Genomic DNA, 24489 nt, shown 5'->3' with positions numbered 1-24489 from the left:
TTTTATTAGCAGAAGAAACAGTTTTTTTTTTTCTTGTACGCAGGTTTCTGCACATAGGATCAGTGTATAAAAACTGTTTCTTCTGCCGATATATTCAGTTGAGAGTAGCGCTCTTTCGTGTCTTGTGATCTGTCCTCGTCAGTTTCCTACTTGTTTCGCGCCAAAGGAATCCCTTTTCAGAAATAACTCAAGTTGCTGATATTGTCACCCATGCTAACCGTGTCAGTTGTGGAAGACGACGATGAAAGGGGAAGAAGACGATGATCGTGCGGTGTGCACGTGGTTCCGGGTCTTTGCCTGGTCAAGCGCCTGCTCTCTGCCTCCTGCGCCTCAGCGCCCCAACTCCAATTAGGTGAGCGGATGAGGTTAAGAAGTTCGCAGGGGTCACGTAGATGCAGCTAGCGCAGTACCGGGTTAATTGAAAGAAAATTGGAGAGGCCTTCGCCCTGCAGTGGGTATTGTCCGGCTGAGGAGGATGATGATGATTTTTTAGTCATTCGAAGTTGATTAGTTTATTTCCTGGTCATGCCTATACAGAAACTAGTATTAATTGTGATTTATTTGGACGAGTTTGCACACTCTAAGAAAAAAGGGTGTGCGAAAGGGGTAAAAAGGGCATAGCATGGTCACTTACCCCCTTTAGAAGGCCTTGGGGGTAACTTTGCACCTGCTGGAAGCAGGTCCCTTTTCACTTACCCCCTCTTAGAAAACTTGCACCTTACTGTAACCCTACTTACCCTCTCTACCAGCGTTTGTGTGTTTGTGTGTATGTTCCTGCCCCCTAAACAGCGGGGTGATTAGTTTGAGCACATGTCACGATGGGGCGCTCGTGCAGCATTCTGTCACATCATGTCTGGTTCCCGCACCGTCGCTTTCAGAGAGGGGACGCCTTTTGTGCCACCCTCGCCACCGTTTTTCTCGCGCGCGGTTTGGGTCCCTCTCCATGTTTACCTCTTTCCGGTCACGAACTGCAAGCTGCAGGTGTGTCGTGGTTTCTATGGGGTGACGTCATGACTGCAAAACTGCTTCTAAATTGTAATGAAACAGCAGATACTTCTTGTTTTGCTTGTGGGAGTAATGCTCTGGCAGTACACAGCCTGTTTCAGGCTTAGTGCAGCCGCTCCGACTGCACAGCGGTCACGGGCCGTTGTGCAAACGTATTTCCTAAGCTTCTTAAAAGAAAGAAAAGGCACAGTATCTGTCACACTTCTTGATAGAATCCTGAACCACACCGTAAGGGGAAGAAGGAAGGTGGATTAAAAGAAAAGAGAGAAAGAGGTGCTAGGGGGGGGATGTTCAGCAACAAAATTATGCACATATTTGATTTTACCTGAAACGCATGCAGCTCGTTCGGTCGAAAAGGAATCGCCATTGCCATGGTCGTCGCCGAAGCTCGCAACTCGTGGAAAAATATATGCTCTGATTTATATTAAAATCGTGATACAACCGGTTCTTTATACAGCTTTCAGTGTGGTGTCATACCCTTTTCGCGTCACATTTAGCATGTACCTGCTAGTCATGTTGAAGGTTAGTTTGCGACACAGATTCGAACCAACGACATATGTACAGCTGCCAAAATCTTAACTGACGTTCGTGACGGCAGCACTTTCTGTGAATCTGAGCGTTACAGAGCAGCTCACCTGCGAAAAGTTCAAGTATAAGAAAGCGCTGACCAAGCTCTTGCGTAATCTTGATCTTCTGGCAAGTATTGTCCGCATTAAGGCGCAGGAGCACAGAATAGCAGGTCGTCATGCGCACGCCAGTTAAATATTTGGGTGGCTCTACCTCCGGTTTTATGCTTTTCATTTTAAAGCTCGGCGTTCACCGAGTGAGACAGATACAGCGCCTTCCGTTCCCCCCAATCAAGCCAACTAAAGGCGTTAATCACATTGCCAAACTCTGCGTCTCTTAACGGCAAGCATTCGCAGAATGAAAACTCCGTGTTAAAGGCGCTATCGCGTCTACAGCTTTGGTGTCATCCTGGCTTTAGATTATTTATTTTATAGCGTTAACTAGATGCAGGCTGATGGGCAGCTGAAAGCTGGGACACTCGAGGACAAATTTCATCAAAAGTTGTTGTTTTCTACTCGTTTTTTGTTAAATGCGACCAGCTGCACTGAAAATAAGGATTTCTTCACCCTGATTTACCGTACCGCAGAAAGTATGTCAGTCGGACATTCTTAGTTTGCAAATGGACGCACACACACACACGTATGCATGCATGCATATATATATATATATATATATATATATATATATATATATATATATATATATATATATATATATATATATATACACCTCGTCCGGTCCTTTCCTTCTACAAAATGATGACACGCTCGAACCTCGGTACGTTTTTTCTTTTTTTTCTTTTCATCTCTTTGCTCCTGCTGCAATGAACTGCCAAATAGAGCGCGTTGCACAATTACCGGCGTGCCGTAGAATGCTTCTCCCAGCTAAACCGTGGAATCCTCGCAGCTCAAATTTCGGGCAGAAATGGCATTTTGTCGATGGTATGGTTCTTGCCTGATTCGATCAGAAGTCGGATGTTCCCATCGTATGGGGCGGCGATGCCGGTGCTATCGCTGAGGCAGTGGCTTGTCTTGCATCGCCGCCGCCGCATATAATGGGAACATTCGACTTTATCTGTTCGAAGCAAGCAATTCATTCTAAAACAGTGCGAAAGAACAGGGACGAGAGAACAAAACGTACAACACGAGCGCTGACTTTGTAAGTCAGCGCTCGTGTTGTACGTTTCGTTCTCTCGTCCCTGTTCTTTTGCGCTGTTTTAGAATGTATACATACCAACTCGCCCAGGCTTCTATTTTGGCAGAAGCAAGCAAGTTGTTCAAAAAAATTTAGTAATACAAATACTAACGGCAAAATGCCATTTCTGCGCGAAGTTCGAGCTGCGAGGATTTTGCGGTTTAGCTGGGAGGAGCATTCTACAGCACGCTGGTAATTGTACAGTGCCCTGTATATTCCTGGCTCTCTTCTTTTAGAGAGTTCTTATGTTTATGCAAACGCAGTTGAGGCACCTACCTGCCTTTCTGTCCTATAAAGGCCCTTTTCTACGGGTCATCGGAATGCGGTAAATAACCTATCTTGCCTCGACCAAGGTTTTCATTTGCTTGATTTACAGACATGCTCCCGTCTTCATTCCTTTTTTTTTTTTTCAATTTTCAAGGATAGGCTAATCTGTTTGGAAGGTGAAGAAAACAGAATGCGTACACCGTGTCGTCGTGCTCTTTATTAATAGACAGTTTTAGTTTCACGTAAGTGGGAGCTTTACGTACGTGAAGCGCCTACGTGTGGCCAGTGCGCATGCGCAGAACGTGAAGAGTCTGCGGGAGTTTTACGGACGTACGTGAGATTCGGAACTTCACGTTGGCGTCTTCACGTTGCTGGCGTACGTAGAGTTTACAACATGGCGACGCCCTGCCCTCCCGCTTCACATGCAATAACAGCTTCGCCGCTAATTCCTCGGCGCGATATCGTGTTCTAAGCTGTTGTATTCGCTTTAAGCTTACCCAATCTTACCCTCGCGTAAAGTTTCAAGTGACAAATAGCCTTTTGTTTTTAGATAGAAGGACGATTTTTCAGCTGTTCAGCCTGACGCAGAAGCGTTTGTCGTCGTCATAGCAACGATCTCGCGAGGTCACGCCAGACCAGAGTTGAGCGAGAAGTGGCTAGAGTGCCAGATGCAAGCCGGCAGCCAACCAGAGCCAATCCGTTGTAGGCGGAAGGTCGCGAAGTTGTAAGCATGAGTTCTAATGCCCAGCGAATTCGCTCTTCCAAAAGCGACGATCTGGATATGGATACGTGATAGAATGCAATCCATTCGAAGACTGCATGCGACACGCTGTTCGGTGGACGCATATAGGTATGCGTCTTGCTAATTGTTCACTGTAGAGCAGCGACGTTGAGAACAGCAATTTCCAATTCGACCGACTCTTGGCTACGGCCGCAGCATGGCTCGGCTCAAGGCAGCTCGTCTGAACAAAATTAGTTTGGTTCATCTGTACTAGATGGCGCGGCATAACACGTACGCACAGTTTTTCGATGCTTGTATGAAAGGTCCATACATTTTGCTTCACGTACACCACGTACGTGAAACTAAAAGTAGCCCTGGCGAAATTCGCGCAGCGCACGTAGACTTCTCACGTTTGCGTACGTAACTCTGTACGCACGTGAAACTAAAACTGTCTAATATTGCAGGAGACGTTATTTTGGCATGTCATCATTCATAATTTTTTCATTGGCTCCGATTTAAGCAGGTTCTTTTATATCCGTCCTTTGTGTCTTTTGTTTCAGCTGGTACCCCTATTTTGTTACAATTTTAAGGTGCACATACTGCCCCAAAAGCTAACTCTATTGTTCCTAGTTTACCAGGGCTCTTTCTTTTCGCAGTGCTTCGGCGTGTTTCGTACTTGCTGCACCACGCTGTCGGGTGGTTGCAATCATCGCTTCTCGGGCGCTTTTGTGATGAAACAAGACGCATGCATGTTTTCCGCCACGCTGCACACCATGCGCTTCGCGTTTTTCAATGCAGCACACACGTGTTTGCAGCAGCATTGTGCGACACGATACCTTCGAGCATAAGTTGAGTGGAAAACTTACAAAAGACCAGCTAGCTGGCCACCTGCGGAGCCACGTACAGCCTGGGATACTTGCACGCGGTCACTTATCCTTTCTAGTTCCGAGAATTCAGGAAACTGGGCATTGATTCCTTTGCTTTGATGACACAGCGCAAAGGTGACCCACGCTCTTCTGTCCATATAAGCTTGCCCCTCCAGTGAACATGGGAATTTTGGACACTGAATCTCAAGCGCCAATGACGGAGGCGGGGTAAGGAACAATCAGAAGAACCTGCTGCTCCCCGGAACTCTTTTCTTCACAGCGTGAAGTTATTTTTCGCTGGACTTTTGGAAACCAGTTTGGCTGTAGCTTCCACAGTGCCTACGCGGGGTACACAACACTGTTCATTGTGAACAATATGGCAGGGCCCAGGGAGCCCAAAATGCGTGCCTCTTTTCGACGGCGAGCACGTGGTGGCTCTGGACACATACTCCTCTCAAGGCTCCATGGGGTTACGAGTCATTCCAGCAGAAGCGATGTCCTGTCCGGACGCGGAATCATCGCGCGGTCTCATGCCTATGGGCTGCACTGCCCTTTAGTTGTAAATATTTGTATCATACTCAACATGCAAATAGATATGTGCGAGCAAAGTCCTTCGTTGTCACTGCAGGGAACTACCCCCTATAGAGACGTAACCTTAAATTAACTGACGCGGCAGAATTTTGTTAAGGGCACCAGCTCACGACGACTCTGCAATCAGCGACGACATGGAGCTTGGATAAAGCAAGAGGTACGCATCTTCTAGTGCTGCCACAGTCTTGGGCTGCCGAAAAGCAGCAGCGAAGGAGAGGGCACGTTAACAGATTCCCTGGGCCAGCGGTGAGAACAAGTATGGACTTGAAAGGTTGCTGCAGCGGTGGCGCCGTGTCACGAAGACCAGCTTCGGACTCCTGACGCATGCCAATGATGGGCGACAGCAGCAGGTTCGGCGGCAGCGGTCAACGTAAACCGGCGCATGGTGCTTGTAAGTTTCATTTTTCAAACTTCTTGCTGCCCTTATTGTGGGTTTAAGCCGGTACTCATTTAATCAGCATGCGTCGCAATAGTGAGCACAGTGTTGAGTCAGAGGTTCGAGTGGTCCCAATCTCTATGATCAGCAGGCGTGACTGCATTTGAGTGACCCCCCATACGTATACCATGTGTTTCAGCGAAGGTGAGCCAGAAGTTTTAAAGCTGCTTTTTGTAATATTGAGATGGTTTCAAGTTGCAATTGTTTACATCAGGATACAGGTTAATCGGCCAATCAAGCTAATTTGGTGGTTAACTAAACTCGTAACAATTTACTTCTTATTGCACTTACGTAATCAATATTCGGGGTTATCTAAGTTTGCAAGTGCGAGATGCCGGGCTAGTCGGTACTGCATTCTTAAAGAACAGCGCAAGGAACAACACGGAAACACAGAATGGATGGACACTGGCGCTCACTACTTCGTCTCACAAGATGCTTGCAGCAGGATCACGCGCACTACAATAGGCAAATTGTGCTCCTACGCGGCTCTCGCCACCAAATTGGCGGGAGTAACAGTATAGGAGCACAATTCTAGGGCTCCTCTTCCTTTTGCAGTGTTACAGATAACTTGTGAGACGAAGAACAACTGAAATTTTATTACCGAGCAAAACATGTATTAACATGCATAAAGAGGTGGAGCCAGGGCGATTACTAGACTGTTTTCGGTGATCGCACAGCATCACCTTGACTTCACACCTTTATTCATGTTAATATATGTTAAAATTTACTTTGTTATTGAGCGCCTGTGTCCGTCCATTCTTCTGTGTGTTTCCTTGTTCATTGCACTGTTATTTAGGCACACCTAAGTTTGATCTAGTTTTGGGACATGTCCTTCAAGAGTTATCTGGCCATATCCTCTCTCCTTCAGTAAAACCGCTTAACAGAATAATGCGCACATCTTTGCACTTTAGGCCAGTTCGCGCAGGTTAATTTCATGTCTCATAAAGGACATTTTTGCAGTAACTTCCTGCGATTGCAAAAAGCCCCCTCATCTACCATTTTTGATGACCATACTTGCGAAAATGGAGGAGATTTCTGAGCGTGATTTTCCACGATTTTCCAGATATCGACGCCCTGGCCTGCTGCACAATAACGGACCTTTTCTCAGTGGCGCACCCCTCTTGTGACCACCAGGTGAAGTACCTTGACGGGATGGCTTACCGAGGTTCCCGGGAATATTTCCAGCAAATATTTTTCACTACAGTGGAGTGGGCTTATTTTCTGAGCAGTAGTGCAGTAGTTGAATGCAGGGCTGTCATGGATGAAGCAGGTCAAGTGCAGGTGGAAGGTATATCAGGGTGCGTCCACAGATGCCTCAAGCATCCTTACACATGCTAGCTGAAAGTAGCCCCGCACTTAAATATACTGCTTGGAAAATAGTTCGGCACTAATTTGTGCAGAAAAAATAGGAGCGATCCTCGGTAACCCGCCCCGTCAGACGTTCCTCGCTTGGCAGCCACAAGAAGAGTGCGCTGCTGGAAAAATGTTTGCCATGCAAGAGAAAGCGCTTGCGGTATCTGCAGCCGCGACGCGTTTCCAACACGCTTCCATTTTTCTTTTTCTTTTTTTTTGCCACGTCGCCGCAGTTTAGTCACCGAGGTGTTTCCATCGCTTGCATGTGTATCCATTTTGAATGTGTGTACTCCCTCACCATCTCATCTTTCTCTCACACAGGTTCCTTCGGTGTATGGATTCAACCACGACGATGACAAAAGACTGCTCGGTTATCCTGCCATTTTCAAACGCAATAAAAAGTAAAACCCTGCCTTCCGTCCTCATGTAATAATATCGGTGTGCAAATTGCACCCTGAATGGCTATATGGCCCGTCACAATATGTCGCTCTAGCATGAAGAAACCAACATTGCGGAAGCGAGGGCGTCTGTGACCGGCTGACAAAGACATCATACACTTTTTGGCCAAACGTTTTTCTTTTGTATAGGGCGTCTGTTAAGGCTGTCTAATATTGCAGCGGAGGCAGCATTACCACACATATGCCAAAAGGGGTCGCTTGCATTGCAAATAAAGAAAATGGATGTCTCGTATCGCTTCGATAGCGGCGACGTCTTGTGATTGCACTATCAGTCGAAGTGTGGTAGTTTTCAAATTACTTGCGTACCACTGTGCACCTAGAGTATATTTAAAAGGGCGCAAATGTGCCCTTTGAAGGAAAACTACGTTACCCTAAAAGGGTGTAAAAACATACTATTGTATGAATTTATTTTATTCCTCTGGGGGGTAATATTACCCAAGCAGCACGCCGTCAATGGACCGCCAATGGTCCAATATTGGGATATATTGGTCCCAATATTGGTCAATATTGGCGTCTGAATGGGGCGCGCAAAGAGCCAAGATATATGCCAACCAATTTGATCGGCTCTCCTATCAAAACCAGTATTGGCATACTACCTTGTTTACTGGCATTCAACGGCACTCAATGGCTACTCAATATCTTCCACCCAAGCTCACTCACTGGTTGTTATATCACGGCCATCCCGCCAAGCTCAATGGCCATCCAATATCTTGTATCCATGCTTATTCACTGGATATTCACAGCTGGCATCCAGCCAGATTTATCGGCTACCCAATATTTCCAATCCAATCTTGCCCAGTGGTTTTGCATTATTGGCATCCAGCCAGAGCAATTGGCAATCCGGCTAGTTGCTTTTTCGTGCTATGACTAATAGGCACCTGCAAAGCCATCCCCTACTTATGCAGTGCAGATATTTTTCATGCAGCTTTTTATTTAAATAAAGCATGCTGAGGATATCCATGCACAGAAAATAATTCAGCTGAAAGGTTCACTGCATGGTGATTTATTAGGTGTGCACGTGTTACAGGGCCTGGAAACATTTAGGCAGAACTCTTAGACTTCACTGCTCCTCCTGTCTTTGCGTCCCTTGGCAAGGTGTTCTCAGGTCCCAGGTTGGAGGAAGGCGCTGCGTTCATCGCAGCTTCTTTTGTGGTCGGTTGTAGGGGCAGCAGCTCCATGCAGCCTTTAAAGATATGGACTTGAGCAGCGTGCATAACAATGTATTTCCTTTCGCAGATGGCACCTGGAAATAAAAGCAACATTCATAAATCCTATTAAGACAGAAAACTTTTGGAAAGTGGAAGTGCAGCTAGACCGTGGAGTAAAATTGCAAAATAAAGCACTACCTGTTGGCCCTCAGGCAACTTTCTTGTCTGATTTACTCAGGTTGAAATAAGCTGCATGCTCAGTGAGGCCGGCCATATTAACTTGGTTACATTGGTTGCGACATCTGGCAGTGCACGGCTTCCCATGTGGATGTGTTGTTGACGCTGGAAACATAAAACAAAATGATATTTGCAGTTATCTATTCGTTAAACGGTAGTCAGTGCTTGCCCCCTTATACTTGTAGTACCTTTGTGATCGAACACCTGTAGAAGAAAGACGTCGTCATAACTGGAAGCTTCAAATCAATAGCTTTCCTTTGAATAGATTGCCGCAAGAACTAAAAAGAAACTACAAAGGAAAAAACAGACAAAAAATGGCAGTCGCACTCCGACCACGGCTGCTAAATTTAGTGTGCACCGCATCATTACTGCAAACAGAACGTTTTAAAAGTTGTCAAAGCTGCAGCCAAAACAACGTACGACACAGATGCTTTGGGGTTTGTATGATACACTCGAACTGAAAAAATAATGAAATCCGTAACTTAGCATCACGTTTGTTGTGGGAACAAGTTTGTACGTGTGGTAAAGTATAAGAACTATGGTAGCAACTGTAAATAACCTATTCTAAGCGGCTATTTTATGACACTTTTACTACTCGGAATTAGCGCAAGAGAAAGATCAAACACGTGAATAAGCTACGCGTCGTTTAGACCATTCCAATAGCGCATTCATAACGTCAAATTACAATATTAAATATTCGCTCGCAACTAAAAATCATGTCCCAGAAAGCTAGACTTAACTCTGAGTTTTGAATATAGTTTGTAAAAGAAACTGACCACTTCAGACAAACAACACACGCGCGATGAAGTTGTAACCTGAAAATCACACAAAACACGCGTCATGTTTTACAGGACCACGTTTTTCTTTTGCGATTCAAATTGGCCACCTCTGCACCGTAAATTTTGTCATTATGACCAGAGTTTATGCATACAAAATAGTGCGCTGAAAATACAGTTCAGAACTGACTGGCGTGGTGCGGTCGAAATAAATGACTTTCCGTTCTCGCAAGCATATCGGTTATTGACATGATGATCAAGGCTGACAACATACTGCACCAAATAATGCAAAAAAAAGTATCTTACCATACGGCTAGCGCAGATTTGCAGACCTCGGTTGCAACAATCCAAAATGAATGCTGCCACGCAAAGTACATCCCAGGGATCTGATGCTTTATACACCTGGTAAGAAAAAGTAGCGATCTTACAAGGAGACAAAGCAAGAAATAATCTCAGAGAGCTCAGTTATGAACAAACAACTTAAAATGCTGGTGGTACTCACAAATATCCTCTTTCAGGCATGGCCATTAAAACGAATCGGAACTTTCACAAGGCTTGGTTTTTCGGTTCTGCTGTCCAAAGCTGCGGGAGCTCGAGCAGCTCGAGCGGGTGGGGATTTTGTGGCCGACCAGACGCCTCTGAAGCAGCGGCTTGTGTCGAGTTTTGAGGAACGGTTGGAAGGGGGCAGAAGGATGGTTGTGTTTTCTCTCTCTTTTTTTTTTTTTTTGCTTGAGATCTGTCGAAAGAGTAGGCATAAAGCTCGAAAGGGGGTGAGAGAAAGGAAAGAGGTCCCGCAGGACCACGTGAGCCCAGAAGGCTGCCGGCCAGGAAAGTTGGCGGGAAGGAAGGGAAGAGTGAGGGGGAGTAGAGTGGGGGGCATTGTGAGCAACGCCTGCCTAGCCGGGAGGAAAGAGAGGGCAGTGAAGGTCGCTGCCCCTCCGCGAAAGGCTACAAGACGGGAAGTTGAAAGCGGTTTGGAGAATTGCTTTAGTCAGGGCCCTCGGGCGGAGAGGCGACAAAAGGACGAGAGAATGGAAACCATATGTTCTTTGCGCCAAGCATGTGAGGAGGAATGCGCAGAGTTTTGCCCTTGGCTTCGCTAAAACAACGAAGAGTGCGTTCGGAGCTCTTTGGTCGCCTCGACTGTTGGCTCGGTAACATTTTCAGTGGAATGATAATTTCGCTATATTGTTTTTGTCAATGCAAAATACGTTTTACCTCATAGTTTCAAATAATAATCACATACGTAAAGCAATCTTCAGTTTTCATGGAATCGTCCTCGGTTCGAACAAATGGACATAATTTTTTTTATTAAAGATGGCACACAGGTCGCTGTTCATGACGGAGTGCTCTTGAAACGTCATCACGCGCAACTGAGCGATGCAACAGCCCGTATACTTGCTGTATTCCTATTAAGGAAAAGAAAAGCGAAACGACCATAACTACGAGTATTTCAAGGTTAAAAATTCCCATGTTATTCATTTTTATTTTTTTATTTTTCCAAATCAGGTGGACATTTAGAGCAAGAAAAAATCCGCGTAGAACTAAGCGTGGGCATATCAAGAAATACAAAATACTCGACGAGCTAAGATCTGAAGAACTAAATTTGCAGTAAAGAAAAAATAGAAAGAAAGCAAGGGTCAACATTGAAACTATATCTACGAACTTGAGACAAGGTTGTCCTCAGAAAGAAGCGCGGTATAATCATCTTTCAGCCCGCGGAAGCAGCGCTTGTGAAAGCAGCAGAATATTTCACAAATGAACCCTAATTCTCAATCATGGGTTAAATTCTTCGAGAGTGGCGTTCTCTAAAAATGCCTTAAAACTGCTATAGTAACGCACTCGCATTACTTTTAATATATATGAATTGCAATTAGCTGCCTGGTTGACATGATGGGATATAATTATTTAGTTCTCTGAAGGGAAACGCCTTCGGTGCGGTGATTATATGGTTGGATAATAAGGCAATGAATTTTTGAAGAATACTTTCTGAACAATGCTTAGGAGAGCGCTGTCAAACGCTGTGGTCAAATGCATCATTATGAGCCATATATTACAGCTTTCGAACAAAATAACTTCCGTAAAGAACATCGTTATTATGCAATTTCAATTTTGTTACCATATATGCTGACGACACATGTGCGCGCATTCATTACACTGTAGGTAATTGTTTTAAATTTTTATTTTTTTTTTTCGTTTGCCTTGCCCCATGCAGTGCTGTTGATTTTTTTTAATTATCTTTTACATGTACACTACTTTTTAGCAGTGTGCGATTTACGTCGCATTAGAATACGAACCATTCCAGGACAGTTCAGATTTGTTTTCTTGTCAAGTGAATTAGCTAGACATAACGTAGAATATATGTTGCTTGTATTTTTTCTTTGAGCTGAAATATTTTTTGCGCTGCTGCACCGATGGCCAAAGTCGTTCAGTCTTTGTATGTTGCTGAAGCTCACAGCAGAGCGCAAAAGAGTACAGTACAAATTTGTGTTTAGTAGATATTAGAACTCGAAGGCCCTGAAAGCAGCCCAACATATCTGTCTAAGAACAGCTAGTACTGAGGCGTGGTATAGTCGGTGCTTATGCTGAATTCCGGAAACAGCTAGGGTAATGGCGAATCATGCAGTGCGTGTTTGATTGGCTAGCGCGATCGATCTCTCCCACCTCTGCTTAGCTTGAACATGTTGGGTTTCTTTCCATCACGTACAAAAATGGCGGAAATACGCGTACGTGTTTCCAATCATGGACAAACGTTTACAGGATGTGGATTCACTGGATATATTCGATCGTTTCTGCGTTTACTATCCAAACGTAACCCCTGGTGTTTGTTCAAGCGACACACACGTCTGTTGCGTTCTTTGCATTTGAGTACCTTGCGTTTCTTGACTGCGCAGGATTTTTTTCGCGGACACGCATCTATTAAACATTTGCTTGCCAGATCAGATGTGTGCTCGAGCGTGCGCGTATGCTTGTACTCGTATGCGTATAAATAGGCCCATGGAACGAAATCCCGTGCGCGAGAGTTGTGCGCGAGATATGTTCGAGATCTGTGCATGGATATATCTGTGCATCGGATCTGTGCATTGATGTATCAATCACTTTCAATCATCCTGATTTGACGAGATCAGAAAAACAAATCGTCTCCACCCGGAAATCGAATTCGTAGCCTAGTTAACGCTTTAACCAACTGCGCTAAACCCAGGATCGCGAAACTAGCACCATACGTAATTCTCATTGTCTACCGTGAGGATAGCGACGATAATGACGCTGCAATTAGTGATAATGACAATGATGACAGAATCAATGGTAATGACGCTGCGTTTAGTTGATAACGATAATGATACGTAATGCACCGTATGCAGTAGCATTAATCTCGCCTTCGCTAATTTCTGCAGTGTAGATTCCACGCGCTGTCAGAATTTTTTCAACACTTGGCTAAAGTTTGGAACACTATCTGTGTTAGCTACGTCCACGCGTGATCGACATCCGGGCCACTAGTCTGCAAGAATTGTCTCGAAGATATTATATGCAGAATTTTACATAACAATTAATCGTGCCTAAAGTCGTAAATAAAAGAGTTCTCTACCAAAATTGTCAAGTATAATCGCAGGCCATCCACAACAATTAGCGAATCACGAAAAATGTATTCAGAAAAATATATTCTACATTTTCCGTGATGGGCACTTCTGTTCATTTTGTCTGGTCAGCTCAGTCAAACAATTTTAGGGCGATCTATACAATGATCCCAATAAACATTATATATATGGTGTCCCAAATTACGTATGGCGTATGAATATCTTCTACAGTTGAACGTAAACTGACGTCCGGGCCAGCGAAAAATTTAGTTGCGACGAAATTAGCCCCAACACACTGTCATATTGAGATGCAAGCATTAGAAATGTCTCTGTCTGTCAGAGCTGCTTCTACTGTTTTTTTAGCGCCGCCGCAGCCTGAAATGTGCAAAGGTGGCCAGCCATCAAAGCTCGTTAGACAATATCGACCACTAGAAACCATGATATATACAATGTCGGGATGCCATCAAAGCTGATGGGACAATATTGACCAATCTATGTCAAGATATATGCAATGTTTCAAGCCATCCATATTGGCAGAACATTATTGCCCAACCTATGCCATTAGGGTGCAATGCTGGCTAGCCATCACAGTCCATCGAACAATATTGAACAATATAATGCATATGTATACATTGTTGGCAGGCCGCCATGACAGGCGGGTCACTATTGACCAATATATGCCATGATTTATTTATTGCTGACAAGACACCCATAATGGCCGGACAATATTAACCTATTTATGCCATTATATGTGCAATGCTGGCCAGCCATCAGACCTCATTAGGCAATATTGACCGCTATAATCCAAGATATATACAATTTTAGGATGCCACCAAAGCTGGTGGGGCAATATTGACCAATGTATGCCAAGATATATTCAATGTTGAAGAGGCAACCATAATGGCCGGACAATATTAGCCATGCTATGCCATGATATGTGCAATGCTGGTCAGCCATCAAGGCTCATTATACAATATCGACCACTAGAAACCAAGATATTACAATGTTAGGAAGCCGCCAATGTTGGTTGGACATTATTGACCACTGTATGCCTAGATATATTCAATATTGAGAAGCCGTTGTTATTGACCGGACAATATTTACCAGGTTATACCATGGTTTGGAAGATATTGGCAAACAATTGCAGCTGGTTGGCCAATAATGACCAGGCTGCCTCATTGTGTATACAATAATGGCAAACTGTTCAATATGAATGGGCATTATTGACCGCTCTTAGCCGGTTGAATGCCAATAACGGATATGGGTGAAGTTCACTGGGCCAATAATGATTATGGTATAGCGTGGCTGCACATTATTGGTAGCTCAATGGCACCATTGGGCCACTTGTGGGCCAGTAATCCCCAATCAATCCCCATTATTGGGCCGATGAAATGTGCTGCCTGGGTACCCTTCCAAACGAAGCATAAATATGACCGTAAAAGTGCAAAGTTACGCCCATTCATAGGGTGCAAAGATGCACTCACGGGGTGCTGTAGTAAGCTCATTACGCTGGCATAAATACAGACCCTGTGAGGGTAAGTTTACGCCTTAGGATTAAGCATAAGCTTATTCCAGCTGGGAGCAAACATGCACCAGATTTTAGACCATATTTTTGCACTTTCGTGGCCTAACCTTTAGTCCTTCTGAGAGAGGGCAATGTTACTCCCCAGAAGCATATACTTGCACTTCACCACATGGCATAACGTTAGCCTCGTTGCAGCGTAAACTTTACACTACCTACACTTAAGCCCCCGTCGAGGGTGTAACTTTGCACCCAAAGGGGCTCCCCAGTGCGTCAGTGGACTTACCCCCCTAAATGGGTAAGATCACACCTTTTTTTCTTAGAGTGCACAGCAACGACTTCCTGCTGGTCAGCAGGGAGCCAAGTGGTGCAACCGTCGCTCGTCCTGCGTCGGTCTTGTTTGTCACTTCCTAATGCCATTATTTTCAGTCTCGAACAGTCGTTGCAACACTTGACTAGATCGATCAGCGTCTTCGTCTGTACTTACTCGTTTATCAGGAATATAAGGGGATGGCAAGTCAGTATATCTAGTGATGATATACACAACCGGTTATGTCCTTGTAGCATGAAGGCCCAGGAATGCAACTTGCCATATAACAACTTTGTTCTAATTTCCCCGACCTTATCCGACAGCCCACGACAGTTCCATTGGGTTGTACCCTGCCGTTGTTTGCAGCGGCGTCTAACCATTGTGAATGCTGCTTTGAATACGTGGAGTTATTTTCGCAAGAGTTTCTTATTCTTGTGTAGACGTGTTCACAACAGCTCGATTTATCAGGTCGGGATGATAAAGCCATCATCAGCGCCGCCTGTGTCTGGAATATCGCCACAAGGGGAGCGGGCGGGAAGTATGTCGCTGCACCGGTGGCTGCACAGACTTAGCTATTGTGGCGAGCAGCAATTGAGAGGCAGGCTGAAATGACTTGAGACGTGAGCGCTACCACGTTCTGAATCGCAATAGCGTAAGACATTTCGCCGAAAACCGGCGTGAGCTTATTTCCGTTCTTGCCATTTTGTATCGAAAACCTAAAAAAAAAAGAAAACTGATCACAAAGAAACAGCGCTATAGTGCTGAGTGGATCGCAAACGCCTTCGAGTCTTTGTATATAAAAAATAATGTATCTGAGCTGAAAAGTAAATTTGGAAACATTGATCCCTTCGATTACTAGGACAGGCTACGCGTAGACCACGAAGGGGCCTGGGGGCTGCCGTGCGCCAAACGCATGGCTGAAAACAGCTGCCTATTAGCCTTTGGTTAGGTTCGGAAGTGTCAGCAACTTTGGTAGTTCCGAGGGATTTCGCATTTTTGCAGAAGAGTGGAAAGCTTTTCTCTACCCGAGGGTTTGATAGGTCGAAGGTCAATTATACCGGTCGGATGACCTCATATAACTTATGCTGAATGTTAGATGCAAAGACAAATTTTATGCGTTTATTGCAGTAGCAGACAATAAAATACTTACATGGCGAATATTCTTAGGTTTGTGCTTGCAGACTTCCAACAACGATGTATGACAACTGCTTACTATGGACTCTTGCAAACATAAAACTGAAATGTTATTAAGCTATATTTTATCTTGATATGTCTGGATATCACTTCCAAAATTCCGCGAAAAGAGATGCACTCGCGAGCATTTCATCAAATTGTGATTCAATACACTTGAATCACGAAGATAAGTGAAACAAGCGCCTGATTAATCAGTCGCCAAATCTATGCGGTAAATGTAAGGGCAGCTTTACAGATTCGGCAATTCAACATGCAGTTTGTACAGGCAGTGAAAAAGGAGACAATCACATACATATGCGGGAATAAGCCTGACGTAGCTAGCCGGTGCAGCCCAATAAAAAAAAAACGGCTGACCGTGAATTCACGGCGTGGATTTAGTTGATTAGGCTAACCTTCATCCGGCACTTGTGAACCGGGTTCATGCGCGAGCCGACGGGGCACCTGAATACGCGGCCAAAGTCTCGGCTATGCATCGCGGGCATATTGCACATGAGAGGCCCACGTTCGGCGTCTCCGCAATTGAGCCAGCAGGAGAACACGAACGGCATGTTCTCGTTGATCCAAGGCGGCGGAGCCTCCCACTTTAGAGCATCGGCGTGCTTGCTGATGTCCTCGAAGATGTCCCAGACTACGGCAGTCGCGGCGACCGCTCCCATCAGATCGGCGTCGATATCGACATCACTGGTGGCGTTAGGCAACAGGCACTCCTGATTCTCGGCGTACAGGCGTACGGCGTCCTTGCGTTCCACGTAGTCGTAGAAGGATAGAGCCGCGAACCTCATGCCCAGGCCGCCGAGCAGGACGCCGATGTGTGCGTCAGGCTCGTACCAGGGAAAATCAAGGAGCTGTGGGTTGACGCGGAAGCTGTTGAAGACAGTGGCATCCATGGCCCGGTAACTGGCGTACAGTGCCGGTCCCGATACTGTGGCCTGGTTTTCCTTGCCTTCCAAGTAGGACAGCACACCAATCCTGTTAGCCAGGGGCGCCTGGGTTGGAAGCGAAACGGCTCATCTTAAGAGGAATTTGTCCACAAATATAAAGGCGAAGCAGATCATTGTAGAAACAAGTTGCGCACAGGAAAAATAACACAGTTCTGCCCACCTGTGTTTATTTTTCCTGTGTGTATCCTTCTGTGCGCAACCTGTTTCTACAATAGTATGCACCAACTCGCCCAAAAAGTTCTTCTAAGCAGATCATATACCAGAATTAAGCAGGTTTCGCTCCCAAAAATCCTGAGTAAAGTGCGCAGATGGAGGCATATATATATGTACTTACGTTGACTATTTCTATATGTTGAGACAAGATATTTCAGCCCCTGCCAACTACCCGAAAGAAATTCAATATTGAAATTGGTTTGCTTTTCGCTTATGCTCTTCAAGGTGTTAATATTAAACGCAGCTCAAAGCAACTTTTAGTGAGTCGCGCGAAACATTGTGCTTCAAGAAGAGATGCTTCTAAAATGCCCTGCATTTCTTAAGTTTTGCACATTTCGAAACTTGTTGGGCACATGAATAAATGCAGTGCTGGAATTTCCGGCCATGTAGTTTAGCTAATGTTCAATGGAAATTACCGCCAAGGTAGGGATGCGCTCTGGCGCCAGCCTGAGTAACATATATCATGTGTATTTTGAAAAGGTTTGAAACTTTTAAAAGGTGGGGACAGAATTTAGATTGGGTTATATTGAGGCCTACAGCGTAAGAGGCACAATGCTTCAATTAGCTCGGCAATTAACTCAATACGTTTCAACGTTTTTATTGAAGGTGATTGTGTATTTGCAGAAGTGGAGCCGGTTGGTTCAATTTATATACACAAGAAAAAATATAAGCAAATAATGTGCAGCGCTCGTCACAACAGCTTAACTGGATTGACATTTGCCCGCCGTAGGTCACTCGGCCAATGCGCGCTTTGATGATGATGATGATGATGATGATGAATATCAGCGAGGAGGTTCGAACGAAATTGACGACGCACGTGTGGCTCTTCAGTGTTGCCTACAGCGATGCCTGCTTCACACAAGTGTTGCCTGCTTCACACAGCCTACAAGTGCTGTGTGAAGCAGGGTGACATTTGTGGGTTTTTTAACGACGCTACAATTTTTAGATTGTTTATCTATTTGGACGACGAGCTTCAGTCTTGCAAACACTGCCTAAAATGAACACTAAAAATGGCTACGTTCGGCTAAGCGAAAGCTTTGAAAATAACAATAGGTATCGAATGAGTTGGAGGAACTCACGAGGAAATGTGTTATCTCGAAACCAGAGACTCGGTAAGGATATACGCCCAAAACCGTGCGCCTATAATTTTTTAGCTAGCCATTAAATTATAAGAAAAATTACCAATAGCACCGCAAAAGAGAACAAAACTGTCACCCTGGTTAGGTTGGTATCGCTACCAGCTAACCTAACGGTTTGGCTGGTAGCGATGCCGGCCAACCCGTTGCCACCGGACGCAACGCTTGAATAAAAGAATGCCAAAAAATAATCTGCACGGTAGAGGCTTGGTCTTGTTGATACATGATTGAAGAGACCAAAATGTAGTGCACAAGACAAGGACAGAGACGCGGTCATTCTCTGTCCTTGCCTTGAGGCACTAATTTTGTTGTCTTCAAATAATCCACACGGAATTGTTGACGTGTAACGAATGTTTGGTAGGAGCGATAACTGCAATACAAGCAAAAGGGAGTATTCTCATGATGTCAAATCAGACATCAGTGCGCAGCCGACGCCATCTTTGCGTCTCGTTCTGACTGGTGCTTGCGTTTTTCTGTCACTCACCTTCATGCGAGCACTGATTCCGTTAGGTTCAGCGTAATGCCTTAAAGACCCTCGCAGGGGTGTTATATAAGGGGTGGAGTTTATAGAAACATATGTGCAGGGGTTTCCATATGAGCCGCCCCGCACCGATACCACTCCACCTCCTCCTATGTCCAGTCGCTCTCCTTCCCCGCCAGCCCACCGTTCCCGTTCACCTCTACCTCGCTGCAGTTTCTCGCCGTCATCTGCCAGCCGCTTCATGGGAAACTAGCCAATGCAGTTCCCGGCGGTGACGCTGCATTGGTTCCCCGACCTGGAAATCTTCTATTGCCCACCTCTTCGCCCTGTAACCTCCTCTCCCTGTTCGTGGATTGTGCTCCCGTGTCTGCCCTCATTGCCACTGGTGCCCAAGTCTCGATCATGAGCTCATCGTTTTGCCGCCGCCTCAAGAAAGTACGGAACCCCGCCGCTTCGCCCACCGTTCGCGTTGACGATGGCAGTACTGCTGCCGTCACTGGCCTGGGCACTGCCCGAGTCACCCTTACCGGTCATCACATTCCTGGTTTGTTCACCGTCCTCAACCAGTGCACTCACAATGTGATCCTCCACCTTAAATTTTTAACGGCCCACTCTGCCCTTATCGACTGCTCCAGCGGCCTTCCTCGTTTGCACCTACCTGTCTGCTCAGAACATCCTCAATCTACACCCCGCCTTCGCTCCATCAAGTTCGCTCGCCTGCCCCTTGACTGCTGTTTACCTGCCTCTGTCGCCTTTCCCGCCTGTGCCTGATGGTGACTATGTTGCTTGCCCTATCACCGAGGTCTTTCTTGACCGCAACGTCGCTCTTCCTCATCTCATCGTACGCGTTACCCAAAACAGCACCTACCTTCCTATCCTGAACTTCAGTCTCTCACCCCAAGTTCACACCGAAGGAATTTCCCCTGCTACCTTGTCCCCTCTCACAGACTGCACCATTTGTGCACTCACTCCTGGCCCACTTTCAAGCGTTTTTCAAACACCCGTTTTTCCCACCACAATTACTGACCCTATTTCTGCGATGATTGTCTCAGACCTCAGCCCCCAACATGCTCAGGGCCTGCACAACCTTTTGATGTCCTTCACCGACATTTTTTTACTTTGCTGCCAGTTCTCTGGGCCAAACATGAGTTGCGACTCACCGCATTGACACCGGCGATGCAAAACCTGTACATCAGAGGCCAAATCGTGTGTCTCTTTCTGAGCGCCATGTCATCCAGCAGGAGGTTGACAAGATGTTGGCCAACAATATCATCGAACCTTCGAACAGCCCCTGGGCATTGTCGTGCTCGTTAGAAACACACTTGGCGCTTTTGCGTCGACTATCGACATCTGAACAAGATTACAAGGAAAGATGTTCACCCGCTTCCGCGAATAGACGATACCATGGATTGTTTACATGGAGGCCGCTAATTTTCCTCCATCGATCTTCGTAGCAGCTACTGGAAAATGTTTTACCAATTTAAGCTTATGCCCGTTATGCCCTTTGAACGTTTGAACGGATGATGGACTCCTTACTCCGCGGCTTCAAATGGACGACTTGTCTATGTTACTTGGATGATGTGATTGTCTTCTCACCCTCGTTCGAAAGCCACCTTCGTTGCCTTTCTTCCATCTTGGCACTTTTCCGCTGTGCCGGACTTCAACTGAACTCAAAGAAGTGCAGTTTTGGTCGCCGCGAACTTAAAGTGCTCGGCCATTTGGTGAATGCCACCGGCAGCAAACCCGATCCCAAAAACGTTCGCACTGTCAGTGCTTTTCCGTCTCCTCGTTCACCCCGTGATATCCGCAGCTTTATTTTCGCCGGTTCGTCCCAAACTTTACCGCCGTTGCTCGTCGTCTCACCAATCTGCTGAAGAAATGCGTTCCTTTCTCATGGGGACCAGAGCAGGCTGACGCATTCTCCACCATCATCGCTGTTCTCACCAAACCTCCTGTGTTGGCCCATTTCAACCCATCTGCACCGACGGAACTTAGCACCGACGCCAGTGGCGACGGGATTGTTGCCATTCTTGCGCAGCGACAATGCGGCCAACACTGCATGATTGCCTACGCCAGTCGTCTCCTGTCATCAGCGGAACAGAACTATATTCTATTACGGAATGGGAGTGCCTGGCTCTCGTTTGGGCCAGTGAAAAATTCCGACCCTACTTGTTTGGCCGACCCTTCACTGTTATAACCGATCACCACGCCTTATGTTGGCTCTCTTCCCTCAAGGATCCTGCTGGCCGCCTGGGCCGCTAGGCACTACGCTTGCAGGAGCATACCTTTTCCGTTGTATACATATCCGGTCAGCTCCACCAGGATGCAGACTGTCTGTCCCGTTATCCTGTCGATCCCCCTTCCGCTACTATGAGTCGGACCCCTGTGTCTTCTCTATATCCGACTTTTCCCACATAGCCGACGAACACTGCTTGGACCCTACCCTCAGTTCCCTTATCGACCACCTCCGCACACACAGCCGTGCCTATTCCCTCGCTCTGTTCTTCCTTCATGCGAATACGCTGTACCGCCGCAAAATGCGATCTGATGGCGCTGAGCACTTGCTGGTCGTTCCCCAACACCTACGCTCTGCCATTCTCGAACAAATTCATGACGCCCCTACAGCTGGTCATCTTGGCCCCTCACGCACGTACGACCGCGTGCGCCGGCGTTTCTTCTGGCCTGGACTCTACCGCTCCGTCCAACGTTTTGTAGCGGCTTGCGACCTCTGTCAACGCCAGAAGAAACCCCCTGTGCTACCACCTGGACACCTGCAGCCGATTTCTATCCCGACTTAGCCGTTTTCTCATGCTTGCCTTGACCTCCTAGGGCCCTTCCCAGAGTTCTTGTCAGGAAACAAATGGATCGCTGTGGCCACTGTTTATGCCACGCGGTACGTGATCACTCGCGTCATTCCAACTAGCTGCGCCACAGACGTTGCTGACTTCCTTTAGTACAACGTCCTACTTCATAATGGTGCTCCCCGTCAACTACTTACCAACCGTGGCCGCTGTTTCACTTCCCGAGTTGTTGAGGAAATACTTCGTTCTTGCTCCGTTCGGCAGGGGTTCACCATTGCGTATCATCCTCAGACGAACGGCCTTACGAAACGTCTTAACCGCACACTTACCGACATGCTCGCCAAGTGTATCCGACAGTCATTGCGACTGGGACATTAGTCAGCTATTTGTTACCTTTGCATATACCTCTTCGCGTCATGACTCTGCTGGGTACTCTATTCTATCTTCTCTTTGGAAGAGACCCCTTACTGCCCTTCGACACTTTGCTTCCCACCGCTAGCCCTGTCAAAACATATGCCCGTGATACCATCGCCCGAGCCGACACTGCTCGCCAGAGTGCTCGTCACAATCTCACCTTCTCTCAAGAAGCTCTAAATCCCCGCTACGACGCTCACCAGTGCGATGTTCACTATCCTCCCGGATATCTGGTGTTGCTCTGGCTTCCGTGCCGTCGTGTGGAGTTATGTGAAAAACTTCTGCCCCACTACAAAAGTCCTTACCATGTACTACGCCCAGTGACCGACGGGACCTATGAGATTTCAACTCTCCGCCCAAAGTTACCGACTGCTACACTCACTTCCGAAGTCGTACATGTCGCCCGCATCATGCCATATTTCTCCCCCTCCACACCGCACGCCTAATACGAAGGGGATACTGTTACCGGGAAACGCGTGACCAAAGTTATGTGCTCACAGCTATTGGAAGCATTCCTGACCAAAAAGAATAAGCAGAAATGCGTCAGTGATCGGTCTCTGATTATCACCGGAAAGGAGTGCAAATTTTTATCATTATAGTGCGCGAAGTCTATAGGGTTTGTGCGCAGGCAGGAAGCTATCTTTAAATGAGGAATGAGCAAGTGCCGCGTTGTGGTGTATGCCTTCTTTGTTCTTGTCTTGCGTCTGTATTCTCTGGTTCCCTTTCTATGCAATATGAACCAACTAGCCCAGCTGTTCGCACTCCTGAACTACAAAGACGACGACCAGGGGACGCGTGCACGACGAAGCGTTGAGAAAAACGACGACGCTGACAGAGTGGATGCTGCACGGCTACTGAAGTTTTTGCGTCGAGTTGAGCCCATCGCAGCGCCAGTTACTTTAAGTACATCGCCGTAACAATATATATATATATGTATATATATAAATAAACGTAGACATGACACACGGTAGGAAAGCTGTGTACTGTTTTTCTACCTTAAACAGAAAACAGCAAACAGTATATACTGTTTTTTCTACCGTGTGTCATCTTTACGTTTATGCCCTACCGGACCATTCGCGCTTCAACCCTTTCCCTATATATATACTTATACATAAATATATATATGTATATATATATATATATATATATATATATATATATATATATTCGCATTTCAACCCTTTCCCTATATGTATACTTATATATATATATATATATATATATATATATATATGTATAAGTATATATATAGGGAAAGGGTTGAAGCGCGAATGGTCCGGTTGGGCATAAACGTAAAGGTGACACACGGTAGAAAATACAGTATATACTGATTGCTGTTTTCTCTTTAAGGTAGAAAAACAGTATATATTTATATATATATAAACACACATATATATATATATATATATATATATATATATATATATATATATATATATATATATATATATATATATATATGTGTGTGTGTGTGTGTGTGCGTGCGTGCGTGTGTGTGTGTGTGCGTGCGTGCGCGCGTGCGTGCATGTGCGTGTGTGTGTGTGTGTGATGGCGCTGGTGAACACTCTCAAGGTTCGTATACAGACAACATTAATACCCAAGAAAGTAGCAGAGGAGACCGCGGCCGATGTAGCTCTGTTGGAAGAGCACCGGACGCGATATTCGGAGGTCGTGGGTTCAGTTCCCACCATCGGCACGTTGTTTTTCCTTCTACTTTGTGTTTAATTATCTTTCACATATGTGATTATCGAAGTAAAAAAAAAGACAGTACAATCCCCAATGCTTTCCTTAGCCGCGCCAACTGTTGGCTTCTTCCCTTCACACACATATATATATGTGTGTGTGTGTGTGTGTGTGTGTGTGTGTGTGTGTGTGTGTGTGTGTGTGTGTGTGTGTGTGTGTGTGTGTGTGTGTGTGTGTGTGTGTGTGTGTGTGTGTGTGTGTGTGTGTGTGTGTGTGTGTGTGTGTGTGTGTGTGTGTGTGTGTGTGTGTGTGTGTGTGTGTGTGTGTGTGTGTGTGTGTGTGTGTGTGTGTGTGTGTGTGTGTGTGTGTGTGTGTGTGTGTGTGTGTGTGTGTGTGTGTGTGTGTGTGTGTGTGTGTGTGTGTGTGTGTGTCAGCGAGGCCAAGGAAAGCATTGGGGATGGTACTTTTATGTCTTTTTTTAATGTTTACTTGGACAATCGCAGCAATTAATAATGTAATCTGATTAAGGGAAATATAATTAAACACAAAGTAGAAGAAAAAACAGAACGTGCCCATGGTGGGAACCGAATTCACGACTTC

At 45.8% G+C, this 24489-nt stretch overlaps 1 protein-coding gene across 1 annotated transcript in view; it reads right to left on the bottom strand.

The window, feature by feature from the left end:
* Positions 1–16305: 16305 nt before the first annotated feature.
* LOC146180325 (uncharacterized) overlaps positions 16306–24489 on the bottom strand; it is a 199949-nt gene continuing 191765 nt past the window's right edge. The window contains exon 5 of the mRNA XM_084580365.1: positions 16306–17206. Within this exon, the coding sequence (XP_084436491.1) occupies positions 16595–17206 (612 nt within the window). The 3' untranslated portion in view covers positions 16306–16594. The remainder of the gene's footprint in view (positions 17207–24489) is intronic.

The sequence above is a fragment of the Amblyomma maculatum genome, chromosome 9 (assembly GCF_055883805.1).
Source record: "Amblyomma maculatum isolate TAMU_Amacu chromosome 9, ASM5588380v1, whole genome shotgun sequence".
NCBI classification, from domain to species: Eukaryota; Metazoa; Arthropoda; class Arachnida; order Ixodida; family Ixodidae; genus Amblyomma; species Amblyomma maculatum.
Note: the sequence above shows the minus strand (reverse complement) of the source record. Positions and strands in the feature narration are given on the sequence as shown.